This window comes from Barbatula barbatula (genome assembly GCF_947034865.1).
Source record: "Barbatula barbatula genome assembly, chromosome: 12".
Taxonomy (NCBI): domain Eukaryota; kingdom Metazoa; phylum Chordata; class Actinopteri; order Cypriniformes; family Nemacheilidae; genus Barbatula; species Barbatula barbatula.
Genome location: NC_136775.1, coordinates 16584057 through 16601838, shown reverse-complemented (window position 1 = coordinate 16601838; position 17782 = coordinate 16584057). Strand labels below are relative to the sequence as shown.

The following is a 17782-nucleotide window of genomic DNA, read 5'->3' as shown; positions in this document are numbered from 1 at the left end:
AAATGTCATGCAGCTTGTCGAGAAGGGGTGTGTAGCTTATCTGCAAATACCTACATTTCAAGGAAATCTTATATTAGTTTTTGATTGTTGCGTCATTATGTGTTATTGACGGTTTGTCTGATTTACCAGTACATGAGCAACATGGAGTCGTGGTGTAAGGCTTGTGGAGAGGGAGACCTTCCTTCCGAGCTGCAGGACCTTGAGGACACCATCCATCACCACCAGGGTCTCTATGAACACATCAACGCTGCCTATTCTGAGGTATGTCCCTCCTGTGACCTTTACATAGAAAAATCACAGGTGTGAGCTTGCCCACATGTCGACTATCTCATCAGGACATGAGATTCCTTTTCACCTTTTTGCATTAAGTTGCATTATCTTCTCGCCTTGACGTGAGTCACCCGTATGTCTCCAGGTGAGTCAGGATGGCAAAGCACTGCTGGATAAGCTCCAGCGGCCTTTGACCCCAGGCAGCGCCGATTCGCTGACGGCCTCGGCTAACTACTCCAAGGCAGTACACCACGTCCTGGACATCATTCATGAGGTTCTGCACCACCAGAGGCAGCTGGAAAACATCTGGCAACACCGCAAACTCCGCCTCCACCAACGCCTGCAGCTCTGCGTCTTCCAGCAGGACGTGCAGCAGGTCAGACATCCAGTACTTTACCGTACTTCATACACCCGCCGTTGTTCCTCTGTAAACTATGTAGGTGTTTTTGTGTACAGTGAGATATGTCTGTGTTTATTTGCTGTCGGAGAATTGATGGAGGGAGCTCAATGAAGCAGACATTTGAGTTTCATCCTGAATTTATCCTATGAAGAGAAAGCGCAGTTTAACATCTGCTGTACAGTATCATAGTTGAATACTGATAACATGTCCTGTTTTGTGTACAAAATGACTGTAGCAGCGTTAAAGAATACATGGAGGACGATGAACCATTGTAAATCAACGTTCACTTTCCTAATGATTTATACAGATGTACATAATTCTACTTTTTTAAATATAATATTTCTCTATCATTTAACCCTCTCACCTTTCAATCCATTCCCTCCAGCCAAGGGCATTGTATGGATCTGTTGTGAACACACAATCCACTTCCTAAGGGATAAAATCCTACACAAAAGTCCTACCTTTTCTCTCATTGTATATCCTGTCACTCAGAAACAGGTTTAAGAAAGTACATTGGAGTTAATATTTCATTCATATTCTGTCTCACGGTCATGTATTTAAATGATTTTAACACATTTAGTTTGTTTAGTGTTCTCATTCACATCATGCCAGAGTTATTATAGTTTTGATTTTAAGTTTATTTAGTTTAATTCATATTAGCTTCTCTTTTTAGATTTTTATTTTTCGTGTTCATTGTAGTAAGTCTTAGTAATTTTGGTATATGCTTTCGTCATTTAATCATTTTTTGGTTTATTTTAAATGTTTTCTACTTTAAAAAATTTAATGTGGTTTTATTTTAGTTTTTGTTTATATTTATAATTGAACTGCTTTAAAGTTACTTCAGTTTATTTTTGAGGCTCCTCGAGTTTTTTCCAATAATATTTAGATCAATATTTGATTTGAGTAAACTAAAATAACCTTGGGAACATCCTTTACCCATGCCAAAATCACTGTAATCCTTGTGAAGCATGGCCTCAAGAGATTTATTGCTTCATCTCATGTGTATTCTTATCAAAAATGTCTTAAAGATCTGTCGTCATTTACTCACCCTCTTATCCAAAGTCTGACTTTCTTTCTTCCGCAGAACACAAAAGAAGATATTTTGAAGAAGGTTGGTAACGGAAAAGCGACGGCACTAGTTAACTTCTATTGTATGAACACAAGTGAATGGGTGCGTTCTTCAAAATATCTTCTTTTGTGTTCTGCGGAAGAAGGTCACACAGGTTTGAAATGACAAGAGGGCGAGAAAATGTGGACACAATTGAAAGTTTTGGGTGAACTATCACTTTCATGTGGTTTGATGTGGTTACACAAACAGATCAATTGAAACTATAATGTTTGGATGTGCAAAGTCTCGGCTCATAAATGATGTGTATCTGGTTAAAAATCTCTTTTTCTCATTCTACGAATATCTTTAGTGAAATACGGGGCAGTTAGAATGCCTTTGAGAGATTGTTATATTGAATATAAAGTGAGTCCTTATCTGTTTAAAATATGATTTGACTAGGCTACTCAATTGAGAAAAGGATATACATTTAAAAAAGTGAAAATGTAGGCAACGCAGCATAAAATCTTTACATTTGGCCACTTCAGAGACTTCTTCAAATGAGAAATATTCTTCATTTTAACAAATAGAGCCCCCTCTCTCTCTCTCTTTCACACTCTGTCCCACACTGTTGCCGTGATTTTTTTTTATCTCGGTCTCTCAGACGCGTTCGGAATCAGTTGTCATGGCAACCGTGTTCGGCAGCCTCATTATGTTGAGGGTTTGCCCCATAAAATGATGCAGGCATAGGGGACCTCTAAAGCTCCCAGACATCAGACACGTGAGATGGAGACTCAACATCTGCACAACAAATGATTTCCTTTAAATATCACACATGTGCCGGTGTGATGATGGATGCCACCACACACACGGTCCTGAATGTTCCTGCGTGTGGCACGTTCAGCCAGATCAAAGGTGTCATAATGAAATAAGCATGAGGAAAGATCTCAATGTGTTTATTGCGCTGCGTTGCGGCTTCTTAAAAAGGAAGATAGGAAGCTTTTGCATTTATTATATGCTTTTGGATCCTTATGTCTGCAAAGCTACAATCTCCTATAGTGAGATATTCATAATAAACATAATGATGAGATGTTGAGAAACAGCTAGATGAGACAGAGATGAGAGAGTCTTGGTCTGTTAATCTGCAGGATGACCTCACTGCGTTTATGGTGCTGATGTTTGTAGGGATGTGGAGCTGTCGCATTGAATATTGCTGCTCTGAGGTGACACCTACTGGTGATACACAGAGAATGCACTGAGATAACCCACTTTACATTTCATGTACATCTAGCACAGCGTTTCTTAAAGTGGGGCGCGACAAAGGAGAGGAAATTTTGACATTTTCCTTTATTTGTTGACCACACACTCAAAACAAAGCAACGAAACATGTCCAGAACAAGAATCAGACTGCGATGAAAGTAAGGGGTGTAAAGGTTTGTGACATGGAATGCAAAAGAAAACTGGAAATTCAGCACCAGCAGACAAAACCAAGACAGACAGTGGATCTAAAGTTTATTACCATAACGTTGGGGCAATTGGGTAGAGGCGGGGCTCCGGACCCTTCTCTATACCTGGTCTACCTAGATACAAGGTTTCAGAAGGACAGCATGTTTTACAATAGTTATAGAAGATATTTGTTCTCCTGCCAGTTGTATTTTCTACATGTCTACATATCACTTCATAGTTAAACGTTATTCTCTCGCTCGATCATTTACGTTCCTCTCTAAATGTGTTCCCGCGCCAGGTTCTAGATTGGATTGAAAACCACGGCGAGGCGTTTCTCAGTAAGCACACTGGAGTGGGGAAGTCTCTCCACAGGGCTCGAGCGCTGCAGAAACGTCACGAGGACTTTGAAGAAGTGGCTCAGGTAGAGAGGAACACATAAAAGAGCATCTGACTGAGGAATCAATGGCGTGCATCTCAACATCCACAAACCTTGTCTCGTGCACGATCATCTAATCTCACTTTTTGTGCGCATCTCTCAGAACACATACACCAATGCTGATAAACTCCTGGAGGCGGCAGAGCAGCTGGCTCAGACGGGCGAGTGTGACCCAGAGGAGATCTATCAGGCGGCCCATCAGCTGGAGGACCGCATCCAGGACTTCGTGAGGCGCGTGGAGCAGCGTAAAGTCCTACTCGACATGTCCGTGGCCTTCCATACTCACAGCAAAGAGGTTTGAAATGCTGCTGTTACTCTTTACTATTTAGTCTGGAACAGTTATGGGTAAATAGTCATTTACATAGCATGACAAAGACATATTTGGGGACAGTCCCTTTTGTTTATGGACTTTTGTGATTTTTATATTTTATACATTGAAAAATATAAGCATTTCGTTCCAGTATATCCAAATGTATTATTTAATATATTGTGTTATATTTTAAAGTACATTCCCGTATATTTTTAATTCATAAAGGTGTGTTTAAATTCTGACCTCTTTCCTACTAGTTCATCTATGTATGTTCCATAAGCAGTCGATGAAAATGAGTTATAAGTGCACATGAATTATGCTATACTTAATATGACAAATCCACCTTCACTTTAAAGGCAGGGTTAGCTTTTTTTCACAAACGCTATAGAAAACCGAGTTGGGCCGAGTATTAAAACAAACTTGTAGCCAATCAGCAGTAAGGAGCGTTTCTGCTCATGTTGACGGAGGGAATAGAGCAAGGGTGCATTAGAAAGACTTAAGAAAGAGCAATGTCTTATTTATTACATAAAAGGAAAGGGTCTGTGGATTTTCAGGATAAAAAGAAGGATAAACGTCATGCAGGAGCTATATTATAAATTATAAATACCTTATATAACGATTTATATTTAATTTATGTTAATATTAATTTGTATTATTTTTTCATTGTGTAATGATTTTATTAAATCCACGATTTGTTGAATTTTGTTGTAGGTTCATTTAATGAAATAAAAAAGTTGTTGAATGGGTCCTGTTTAAAGAAACCGTATGGTACATTGACATCTAGCGGTTGAGCTTGGTATGTCAGTTTAAATTCAAAATATTGGAGAGACAAGTTTAGCCAAGTAGCGGTTCTTTCTCGGTTTCTTTTACTTGTTATTAGAAAGAATCTTAAAGCACTCTATTGTTTGTGAATGTGTACCGGAAGCTAAGTGCAGCCGGAAGCTAAGTTTTCAGAAATCGATTACCCTGCCTTTGATGTCTTTATATGGCATCATTTTTGCCATCTGGTATCCGAGGCAGGCTGGGCTCGGTTTCTAGTATGGTGCATTATGATAAAGGGTTAAAGGCTTGAGTTTTGGAAACCGAGAAAGGTGGAGTTGGGAAAAGACAATGGGGAGGTGTGGAAGGAGGAGGCATGACCTGCTGTGGCAGGAGATGCAGTCCTTGACATGCCAACACAGGCAGATGGCTAATCCTGTGAGCTCAAATGTTAAAATAACATTTTATTAAAATTGCAACTTTTGATATCTAATGTTGTGAAAGTATATTAAAGGAGTCAAAATTTGAAATCGGAGGTTTAGTTTTATTTACAACACTCACAAAATGCGAGTGTGTGCAGCACATAACACCTGGTGGTGCACTATATATATGTTTCTAAAAAGTGGGGGCAAATCAATTTTGCAAGGACAGTCTGCCACTTCACAGCCACTTCATTAGTAAAGAATTTGCAAATGACTATTCAAACATAAGTATTTTGTCTCTCCTACGATCACAAATGCAGAAATTGTTTAATATTTACCAGGCTGAATCCATCGGAAGCCTCGTGTCCTCTGGCTGTTCTCCCCTGCGGCGTGATGCTACATGAACAAAACAATATAAGTCATTACATTCAGTAACTATGTCCCCGTTGGATGCAACAAATATCTCGTAATAATATGTTATATTGACTTATATTGAAAATCTAGGCGTTTCAGAAAGGTGGGACACAGAGGAGCGATAGTAATGCATGTTTTTTAACCGTAAACCGCGTAAACATTCTATATTACACCAAACACCCAATAATGTTTGTTTTAGCCATCCAACATGACCCCTTTAAAGTGTGGTTTCCTAATTCTTTTGTGGCCACTGTATCACACAAATCTGATCACATGCCCCCAGCAGACGTCTGAATTCTAGAAATAATTATTTAAGATCATAATTATATTTATTCACAGAATGTTTCCTTTAGTAGCTAACTGACCATTTTGCAAGGTTGTCGAGTCTCTCTTCTGATTGGTCGGTTATGATGTCATTGCTCTGCAGCTGTGGACGTGGTTGGAGGAGCTTCAGAAGGAGTTATTGGATGATGTTTATGCTGAATCAGTGGAGGCGGTGCAGGAGCTCATCAAACGCTTCGGTCAGCAACAGCAGACCACCCTGCAGGTCACCGTCAATGTCATGAAAGAGGGCGAGGACCTCATTCAGCAGCTCAGGTACTGGCCAATGAGAACGCAGCACTGGTCGTCATGACACCTTTCACACAAACACACACTAATAGTCATGTTTTATGTAATCCTCGTTTTTATGTGGGACGTCCTGTTGACGTTTCTTGAATTACACCCTGCCCCTTTTTGTTATCTGTGGGATTATTAAGATTCTTCATGAATTGCAAAAACTATGTTTTCAAACAGGTTCACCCAAACACTTTATGCACCTGCTGTTGGGCGGATAGCCCCGCCCCCAAACGTACAGCATTACTGGGGGGGCCACAGATTTTGTGGCATTTCACGAAATATAGAAATGTATCATAAATGTTGTGCAATCAAACATCAGAAGCGATGCACTTTACACAAAGGCACCTTGCAACAAAAAAGTTTGAGAACCAGTCAGAGGGATAGTCCAGAAAAAGTGATAGTTACAAAGTTGATGTCTTGTGTCCATCCATACAATGGAAGTCAATGAGGTTTGGTTACCAACATTCTTCCAAATATCTTCCAATGTGTTCTGCAAGAGAAACTCACAAACTGATAATCTCACATCTTGAATGCACTGTAAATTAATATGAATAATAAACATTATGCAATAAACAAGATGAAATTGACGAAATAATAATATGTCCCGAAGATTATTCTGCCAAAAATACTGTGTCTCATAAATGTGATCTTTTTTAATCCCAGAGACTCGGCGATCTCCAGCAATAAGACTCCTCACAACAGCTCTATGGCTCACATCGAGAGCGTCCTGCAGCAGCTGGATGAAGCTCAGGCTCAGATGGAGGAACTGTTTCAGGAACGCAAGATCAAACTGGAGCTTTTCCTCCAGCTCAGGATCTTTGAACGAGATGCCATTGATGTGAGTGCCCTCATTTTCAACACCATGTTTGACAGTTAACTTGTTCATAAAAGACGAAGAGCCGCTAGGCCTATGTGAGCAATGGATCTGTGAATCTAAACTGATGGCTGGGTTCTGAAGACATACAAATAATAAATGAATTTATTCTTAGTTTGGGAAGCGCAACAAATAGGTTTATTACATTTAAAAATGGAGGTGATGAAAGTGTAATTTTAACTCAAAGAGGTGCCTTCAAGCACTCCTAAATGTTAAAAGTAAGGGTGGAAGATTTTTAAAGAACATATATCTGCATCAGCTCCAGGCTTTGAGTCTGGCCTTGCTTTCACATCCAATACTTTCATCTTTGCTGACTTTAATGTGCATTGGATAGGCGAAAGGTCTTACTTCTGTTCTTCCGTCGAGTCCTTGAGCTGATCAATGGAACAGAGCTAAAAGCCGAAAGCCATCGATTTGATTTTAGAGATTGTGATCGGAATCGCTGAAGAGCGAAGCTCCATCGTGGGCTGTGAGTCAATGAGGGATGTGTGAAAATGAGTCACGATTTTGTTGAAAGGGTGTTTGACAAATCGACAGCTTCACAACGTCTATATCTTTTCACAGGTCTAATGTAGGACAGCCATATTAAAGTGATAGTTCACCCAAAACTAAAAATGATGTCATCATTTACTTGTAACCAAACAGTTGTGACTATTGACTACCATTGTAGGAAAAATTACAATGGGACTTAAAAGTGCCCCAGAACAGCTTTCCTACATTCTTCCAAATATCTTCTTTTGTTTTCAACAGAACAAAGACATTTTTCCTACAATGGAAGCCAACCGGTGGCCAAGAGGAATTTGGTTATAAGCATTCTTTCAAATATATTTCTTTGTGTTCGTCAGACATTTATGCAGATTTCGAACAACTTGAGGGTCAGTATATGATGACAGAATTTTGTTCATTTTTGAGTGAACTGTCCCTTTAATATATTTAGAGAAATGTCCTCATTGGTTGTGTGTCCATACAATAGAAGTCAATGGAGGTCTTTGCGAATGACCTCATTGATTCTAAACAAATGTTTTGTTCATAAGAAACCTTATATGAAGTACACAAAACAGAGCGGCGCTCTTGTAGTAAAAGTGATATCGCTCTCTGTAACATAACCCAATGCAGATCACGGAGCGTAACGTTTCACGGCGGTTTAGAAGGGCCGCTCGCATTGCGTTGGTACTGTGATGATAGAGAAGGGAAAGTTGATAGTTTACACAAAGAGCATGTCAATATTGATGGATTTGACCACATTCCAAGAAAACCATACACAGACTACGTAGGTGGATTTGAGTTGTAATTTCCAGTATTCTGTGTCTGGTAGGTGGGGAATGGAAGGTGAACACAGATGTGTTTGTAGATCAAATGTAACATTATTACTCAGAGCAGGGCGGGTCGGCACTTTTACTTAAAGCTGCCGGGCGCCAGAGGGCACAACAATGGGTGTGTGATTTCCCAAACGCTCCACACATGATTCAAGCCTCCTTCTTTAGAGAGAGCGCTTGTGTTCATGCAGTTATCTTTACTAAAGACAACCGGGACAAGATGCTTGTGTTTATGAGAGAAGGAAGAATTCAGAACTACACGTCGGTGCTGAGTGAGTGCTTTTTGAGAGACTTCTCATACCGTAGTTCAATCGGCTGGATAATGTGAGGATGAACTGTGAAAATCTTGACGTAAACATTATTTCTCTCTGTATCAGAGACAAGTTTCACGTGTTAACTGTTTTTGTTTGTTTTACAAAGTGTAACGTTATGAACTAAGTTGGGCTCGACCAGTGTTACGGATGTGACAACTTTACCCAAAACTACAACTTCTCAGAGAATGTATTTATTACTGATATATAGAGTCATCTGTTTGTATTTGACTACGGATACCACGGATAATAGAATAATAGTCTATGCACTTGTTTTCTATTTAAGGTGAGAGAAATAAACATGGGTCATGGATGTGACCAAAAAACACACTTTTTAGGCTTTCTGTGAATTAAAATGTGCAAATGAAGAAGGGATGGTGCTTCATAGACCACATAATAGTTATTGTATTTAAATTTTCATGTTGCCATTTATGAGAAATATGTATTGTTGTGGATGTGACTATTCTTGACTTCAAAAACACAAAACAATGCTTTAAAAACTAAGAGCGACTTCACATGGAATTTAAAAACACCAAATATTTGTATCTGACCTCAGCATGGTGAAAACCTTTGTTAAAAAAATATTTTTTCATCTTAAGATTGACATTTCCATGAAATGAAGATCAGGTTCTCACCCATCTGTTGTCAAGGCAACTCTTTATCTCATTTATTCAATCTCACATTCGCATTTTTTTGCATGTTCTACATTGTTTAGCACTTTTATTTTTCTGGGTTTTCAATAACACATTTTTGGAATTCAGAAAGTGTTTGTTATGTACATGTAGGTAAAAGTAACAGTGTTTATTTTTTTGATTTTAGGGATTGTATCTCTAGTCGCATTTGTGACTCGCCCGTAAAAGACTGCTTCAAAAATAAATAAATAACTAAGTAAAAAGACACAAAATACGAATTTAAATTTCAATATTTTCTGACATAAGATTGAGATGAAAAAATCGTGCGCTAACTGATTAAATACAGCTATGTGGGAAATCAGAATCAAGCACTTTACAATGCGTCCTGTCATTATCGGCATTCATTACCGGCCAAATCAGAGCAATAAAAAGTGTGAATATTGTCCAATACCGTTATAGCCCCAGATTATAATGACATGTTTATGGATGTGTTGTGCAGGTGATCTCAGACCTAGAGTCGTGGAATGAAGAGCTGTCTCAACAGATGAATGACTTTGACACTGAAGATCTGACGCTAGCCGAACAGAGACTGCAGCATCACGCCGATAAAGCTCTCACCATGAACAACCTCACCTTCCACGTCATCCACCAGGGACAGGAGCTGCTGCAGTACGTCACGGAAGTTCAGGCCTCAGGTGGGTACACCTAGAGATGGTCATCAGAGGTCAAATTGATCAATATTTGGTTTTAGATAGTATACAGCCATTGCAGTGACCATGATATGTGCATCAGGGTACCATGGTATTATCACCTGGTGCTGTTTCTGTACCATGATTCACCACATTGCTTTTTTGTAAGCGTGCATGCACAAAAGTGGTCAAGTCTTAACACAGCCTGTGTTTGGGCACTATGCATTTCAGAACATGCAGGCGCCGTCCTTTTGCTTATTTTGTGCACCGAACGTTCGCGGTCACTAGATCACTGTCGTAAAGCGTCATGGTGAGTGTGTGTGTGGGATAGAGGGTTAGACCGGAGCGGGCTTAAGGGGGGAGGAGTGGCCGCAGCTAAACGCTAAACTCTAATGCCAAACACAGCAGGTCCAACCAGACATCCAGCACCCCTCCCTTCCTCTGCCCAGGCCCTGTAAGCCTATAGGCTTGCCTAGCAAAATCACTGGACACACACACGCTCATGAGATTTGCCATCTGACGGCACACACACACACGCAGGCAGCATAGAGCAAAACCAATCCTCATTTTTCTCTCGGCATCAGTGGAGTCCGCACGCGTGCAGACGCAAAGCTGGAGAACACACAAAGCTTTAGCCCCATGCAGCTCTGGGCTGCGGGTGTAAAATGTAAGTATGTATGTATGCGTGTGTGTGTGATGCCGTATATGTGTTATAAGAATGTTACGACCAGGGTAGCTGCACTTCTGTACATGCTGGTTGTGTTATACCGTTGGCCAGTTTGCTTTTGCACTGGTGATTTAGCTTTGTGTCTTGATTTGGACTTTAAAACATATAATCAAACTTTGCGGTGTTTACATTCTTAAGAAATGTCCCAGTTTTATTCTGCCCATGCACGATTCATTACATTTTTCATCAAAATAATTAAAGGGGTCATGTGGCACGAATACGTGTTTTTCCGTGTCTTTGGTGTGTTATAAGTGCATGTATTATACACGTAAAATCGCTAAAAGTGTTGGAACAAAAGACGCATTCTAACTTAAAGCGAATGCTCACCCGGACCTGCCTGAAACACTTTGCGTAACCACACCCCCACAAATCTACGTCAGTTTGTGGTATGATTTGACTAAGACCGCCCAAATGTTTACGCAAGTAAGGTGGGCGTAGCTGTCAAGAGGCGTTACATTTCCGTCATAGGCTTGCAGTATTCGACCAATCACGACGCACTGGTTAACTGGTCAATCATAGCACACCTCGCTATTCAGAGCCATGAGCTTTGTTGAAAATCTGCGCGTTTCACAGAGGCGGGGCAAACGGGAGAAACAAACATGCACGGTATGTGGAAAATCCAGCGTTTTTCAACCTTAAATCGTATGTATACATTGCAATTACATATAAAACTAACTTTAATATTCGTTTTAGTGTCACAAGACTCCTTTGCTAATGTAACCAAGTGGGGAAAAATGATGTTAACCAATAATATTGTTTACAACGATTCAATATCCTGACAAATCCTGATTCTGTGTTCTGAAGTATGTCCTCAATGAGCACCTGTCCAAGTTTAGTGCCAGTAAAAGTGTTGTGTGTCTCCAGACTGTTTAGATTTCGTCTCGAGTAATAAATCATCACCTGTGCATTCGTCCAATTCTCATAATTCTCATAATATGTCTTTTTAATATGTGTAGTTCTCCACATTTCTCCTGTGTTTGCTGGTTAGTTTGGGCACAGCTACTCTAAAGCTCAATAAGATCCGGTGTCCACACGTGAAACTACAGTATTTCTAAAATATCCACTGACTAAAAGCCCATTCACACCAAGAATGTTAACTATTGAACGGTTACCGTTATGTTTTCACGTGAGCCTGGTTCGACACGGCACCATTACAGACCATGGTATAGGTTGAAGACCATGATATAGAATTGCTTTGCGGTAATAAGATTTCAACGGGAAATGACCACACGACATGACGATTCATACTTGACGTCCCCTGCGTAGTCTATTTATAGTCATTTGTTACAGTGGAGATTGTTGACGACTCTCTCTCTGTCCGGATGCGAAGGTGTGGAGTTGCTGTGTGATCGTGATGTTGACATGGCCACGCGGGTGCAGGACCTGTTGGATTTCCTGCATGAGAAACAGCAGGAGCTGGACGCAGCCGCAGAGCAGCACAGACGTCACCTGGAGCAGTGCGTTCAGCTCCGTCACCTGCAGGCCGAGGTCAAACAGGTAACACGCACACCGCATCGGGCTGTTGATCTGGCGGCCATACACATTTACATACATACAGTTCATTGATTTTAACTGCAAGGTTAAATTCCGGCTTCACTTTCACAGTTCACAAAAGACATTAAAGCAGCAGTTAACCAGCCGACAAGCAGAGGTCGGTCGTCATTAAACTGTAATACTGTAATGTTGCTAATGTCTTTCATTCCTCGCTGTGGCCCTGCAGGACAATTACCACAATAGCTCAGAAACGCCCACCCTTTCAAACCAATCTTACTCCAGTGACTGATCTTTACTTTCACACTCACCGCCATGTTGGATATGTGTCACGGTTAACTAAGCAATAGAGACTTTATTTTCCAGCTGGGAGTTTTCTCTGTCTGTACCTGAGCAATGACTCATGGGTAGTGAATGTGGGCTAAACTGAAGCTGACAGTCAGTGTTGTGCCGTACAGTAAAGCCTCCGACACCTCACTACATTGTCTACAACAACAGACGTGCAGAAAATAGTGAAATGTATCAACCTGTGTGAACCGAATGTCTTTTTGAGGTTACAGTTGCAAAATAAGGACAAACTGTTTTATAAAAGGCATATGAAAGCCACACCATTCAGAAGTACTGAAATAAATAACAATAATATACAAAATAAAATGTTTAAAATACAGTAAATAAACAGGAGGGGGGAAATGTACTAAATAAATTAAGATGATAATCATAATAAATAAATAATCAAATATAGAAGGAATGTAACAATATGGAAATCTCACTGTACAGTAATACGTCGGTACAAAGTTTTTATTGCGGTATTTAAAATGACAAATGAAGACGTGGCGAACGCATCCTCTCTTTTTATCGTCTAATCATATCTGTTGCTTAGAGGTATGGGTCATGGTGCGTTTCCAGCGGACGTGAAATAAAGAGTTAAGCGCGAGTGATGTACACGTTAAGTCAATGCTAAGTCCCGATAGACATCCTGCAGCGTGATTCGCGCGAATTGAGCGTTTCGGCCGTTTCACGCACGATTGATTCGGGCGAGTCGCGTCTGGTGTAAGCGCTCTGTTATAGCATGAGATGGGTCAAATGACCTAAAAATCCCTTTTATAAGGTCAAATAATTGCACCAGATGGACCTCGCCAAAGACAACATCAATAATTGCATCTAACATTCTCTATGTTAGACACGGAAGACCTATCGTTTCATACTGTCAGGTGACCGCGATAATATTGTAACATCCCTAGAAAATAAGCATTAAGGGAAACATTTACTAAATTAAAAACTTCATTTTTTGTATTTGTTTATTAAATTACTTATTCCGTTATTTGTTTTCATATTATTCAATATAGCTGTTAAATTATGTATCTTATATTTTTTTCAGTACTTTTTATTGATTTCGCTGCTACTCAAATGTTAAGCATCTAAAGTTTATTAATAAAAACTGTGATAACGCGTGCATTCGTTTTGAGTGACAGTGCAGCAAACACGTCAAGGATTAAAGGAAACAAGGCTTGTACTGTGCATGCTTGAAATGAAACGTAAATCTAGGCCAGGAGCAGCAGCTGGTAACCTCATTTCATCCTGTCATTTATTTATTTTATTTTATGCACTGCTCCAGAGAAAATACAACAATATGAGACGTGAAGAAGGCAGGACCCGTGTGGGTTTAAGGCCTGATATGACCACAGGGTTTTCGAGTGGGTTTGTGTGGTGTTAAGTGGGCGTGTGATCAGGTTTTTCACTCTCCGTCTTATGCGTGTCTCTATGTCGCAATTGTCAGTGTTTATTTATGTTTATGCAGGACGGCACAGTTACATTATATTATATGTCAGTGGTGATACATCAGCACTGAAGCAGGTGTGTAAAGTGAGTGAGTCAGAGGAATTTGGATGTCAGAGAAAATGTTTGCTTTCAGTACAGGTTAAAGCAGCCTGTTGTCAAACAAAATAACTAAATAGATTATAACAAAAATGCTCTAGCCTTTGTTATTTTTATTTGAGTTTATGGGATAGTTTTCCCCAAAAATGAAAAATCCCTTTTGTTATTTTAAACCTGATTCACTTTCAGTATTCTGCAAACACAACAGTAGTTGGTAAACAAAAAACATTGGTCCACATTCATTGGACACTAAACCAAAGCAAGTCAATGCGCACCAATGGTTCTCTATTACCAACATTCTTTAAAATAGCTTATTTTGTGTTGTGCAGAATAAAGAAAGTAATAAAGGTTTAACATGACAAGAGGAAGAATAAATAATAATATCTACATGGGAATGACCTCTATACATTAACTTTATACTATCCTATGATTGTTTAAAAAAACAAGAAGTAGTAACCAAACCTCTGCAAAGTTGCATTCCAAATAATGTAATAAAAACTCAACCTCATATTGCACCTCATCTGGATCCTGACATCCAGTCGAATGCTCTCAACAAAATAACAAGTAACAAATATAAAACTTCTTGGTCCCAACTTCCTGTTCGAACAGGAACTAGTTTCTTAAATACATGGTTGTGTGTGTTTCAGGTGCTGGGTTGGATTCGTAACGGAGAGTCGATGCTGAATGCAGGACTCATCACAGCCAGCTCACTGCAGGAGGCAGAACAGTTACAGAGGGAACATGAGCAGTTTCAACACGCCATTGAGGTACCAAACAATCCTCCAACAAATAAATGTATTACACGAAAATCAAGAACAAAGATTGTATCAGTTTCGTGGGAACTTTTCACGTTCATGTTTTCTGTCGTGCTGATGTTTCTGTGCAGAAGACCCATCAGAGTGCTCTGCAGGTGCAACAGAAGGCCGAGGCTCTGTTACAGGCCAATCACTATGACATGGACATGATCCGCGACTGCGCTGAGAAGGTGGCGTCTCATTGGCAGCAGCTCATGCTGAAGATGGAGGACCGGCTCAAACTGGTCAATGCTTCAGTAGCCTTCTACAAGACCTCAGAGCAGGTCAGAGCAGCTCTCTTGTCTTGAAAGGGACATCCTGCTGTTATTGTTAAAGTCCCACTGCACTCGATTATTGAATCTCTTGAAACTCATCTTTAAGCGTTTAAATATCATATGTAAAGTTTTTCCTGCGGTATAAATTTCTTCATGCCTTAAAACGACTTGAATTTAACTCTACATTCTCGCTTCATTTAGTATATGTGGATTTATGAATATGCTAATTTCCCCCCCCGCATCCATTCAGTTATGTGAGGGATCGTGTCAGTGGCGAGTCTCTGTGCCATCCTTACGTATCTATGACTCAAATCCGTTAACGTGATTGGTTACAGGGTTATGATGTCGTAAACAGAGGCATTTCTTTAACCGTCTTTGGTAAACTGCCGTTTTATACTCAGAGAAAATACTCTGCAATGGTTTAAAATGATGAATTTTTCAATCTTAAACATATTGAAAACACAACAGGACACATAAAACAACATTTTCACCACAGGGGGACTTTAACTTTTTAGCAAAGAAACACATACAATGTTTTACAAACCTGATCTAATCCAGAACCAAATATTCAAATGAAAGTCAATCAATCAAAATTGGATTAAAGTGTTTTTTTATTGTCTCCGAACGGTCTTATCACGAAATAGTGTTATTAAGGATGTGATGTGTAAAATTTGTTAAACCATCGCCTGAACAACAGGTGTCAGTAGCCGGGTTTCCATCACCCTGGTTTCGCATCAGAAACGAGTGATGCAACGCCAAATTTCAAAGTAAAACGCTCGATTGATACGGTACTCTTTTTGCCGAAAAACTGCAAACAATGGGAGATGGAAACGCATTTGCCTAATAAATTCTGACTAGCGAGCATTAAAGCCACGAGATGAAGCGGCTGATACAGATGATGGTGTCTTTCTGGTTGCCAGATCTTTTTTATGTACTGAGGGTTATTAAGTTATTAATACCACCGTTATCTGCTCGAGAAACTTTTTTAGGAAACGCACCAATTCCGCATTAATCTCACATAAAATTCACATTACGTTTGGATGGAAACCCGGCTATATTGAATTGTTTATTTGTGGGTTTTCTCTGCAAATATTGTATTATATTTTATTAATCAGCACAATAACAAATGACAATATTTACCTGCTTGACACAGGTGTACAGTATGTGAGAACATATTAGTATGTTGTGTGTGTGTTCTGCAGGTGTGTAGTGTGTTGGAGAGTTTAGAGCAGGAATACAAGCGAGAGGAGGACTGGTGCGGAGGCACCGATAAACTGGGACCAAACTCAGAATCTGACCATGTGACCCCCATGATAAGCAAACACCTGGAGCAGAAAGAGGCCTTCCTTAAGGTACTGAACGCACACACATACGTCAAATGATGGACTGCTTTAATATGGATTCACCCAATGCGTTTTTCTCTCAAGGCGTGTACACTGGCCAGACGCAACGCTGACGTCTTCTTGAAGTACTTGCACAGAAACAGTGTGAATATGCCCGGGATGCTGGCGCACGTCAAAGCCCCTGAACAACAAGTCAAAAGTACAACCACATTCTCCTTTTATCTTAAGGCCCGGTCACGTTCTTCTTCCATACTTCTTTGGGTACTAAATCTCTTTTCCTGTCTCACCGCAGACATCTTAAATGAGTTGCTGCAGAGGGAGAACCGGGTTCTGCACTTCTGGACCATGAGAAAGAGAAGACTTGACCAGTGTCAGCAGTACGTGGTGTTTGAAAGAAGTGTTAAACAGGTCAGTGTCAATCTAACTGTATGAAACACAGATTCACAGAGCAGACTTTTAAATATCTGGGTTAAGTCTGGTCGTTTTCCTCTTGGTCTGCAACAGCCTCTGAGACAGAAACAGAGACGATTGCATCTGAAACTGATGGTTCAACATTAGGTGGCAGAGGAAGAATTAGTTTAAAGCATCTTTATCTGTAAACAGTTGGGTAAAAAGTGTTATAAAATAAAAATGGAAACGGTCACGGTACAGATGTCACACTGAAGCAGAGTTTTGAGTTGTGCTTGAAAACTGTGACCCTGAGATGTTCTTCAGACCAAACCTTTAAATCCAGATCAGCTTATTTTATGTCTTGCACACTTGACTTCAAGACTAGAGGCCTCAGACCACAACAACTATTTCTGGAGTCTAAAATAACAGAATCACATTGGGTCAAGCACTCGGCGGTTTGTGCGACTGCTAAAAAAACCCAGTGGAAGTTAAACTGTGATGTATCACATGCTCATAAAAGACATTTCTCTGATCTTTAAAACAGCACGGTTCTGATGGAAATATTCATGAAGAACACAGCGTTAACTTGTAATTGCTTTCCGCCGCCGCAAGCAATAATACACATTGGTGGTCGCTTGGATTTTGTTTCAGCAGTGAACCGAAATCCTCTCGTTTAAGTAACAGCACTTTTCTCGTTGGTAGGAGCATGATATAATGTAATCCAATCGGCGCGTGGAAGACGCTATATAATGCCGTCCCTCGCCCCGAATCGTTTTTGGAGCATCACCCCGTCACCCTATCACCTCACTCTCTGCTGGCATCTATCCCTGTTAAAGACAGGTGTACTGTGGGTTCGGGCCACAATTCCGAGCTCGGAGCCCTAATATTTATTTTGTCGTGTAGATTACATGTTAATGTTTTTGTATTGTTTTTTTGGTCACTTTT

General features: G+C 40.1%; 1 protein-coding gene across 3 annotated transcripts in view; it reads left to right on the top strand.

Annotated features, from left to right (window-relative positions):
* The first annotated feature begins 36 nt into the window (after positions 1–36).
* triob (trio Rho guanine nucleotide exchange factor b) overlaps positions 37–17782 on the top strand; it is a 49098-nt gene continuing 31352 nt past the window's right edge. For all 3 annotated transcript variants that reach the window (XM_079469649.1, XM_079469648.1, XM_079469650.1), the window contains exons 1-13: positions 37–261; positions 416–646; positions 3460–3582; positions 3701–3892; positions 5930–6099; positions 6784–6958; positions 9753–9948; positions 12000–12166; positions 14683–14802; positions 14922–15113; positions 16307–16456; positions 16532–16646; positions 16740–16855. In XM_079469649.1, coding sequence (XP_079325775.1) covers positions 133–261; positions 416–646; positions 3460–3582; positions 3701–3892; positions 5930–6099; positions 6784–6958; positions 9753–9948; positions 12000–12166; positions 14683–14802; positions 14922–15113; positions 16307–16456; positions 16532–16646; positions 16740–16855 — 2076 coding nt within the window. In that variant the 5' untranslated portion in view covers positions 37–132. The remainder of the gene's footprint in view (positions 262–415; positions 647–3459; positions 3583–3700; positions 3893–5929; positions 6100–6783; positions 6959–9752; positions 9949–11999; positions 12167–14682; positions 14803–14921; positions 15114–16306; positions 16457–16531; positions 16647–16739; positions 16856–17782) is intronic.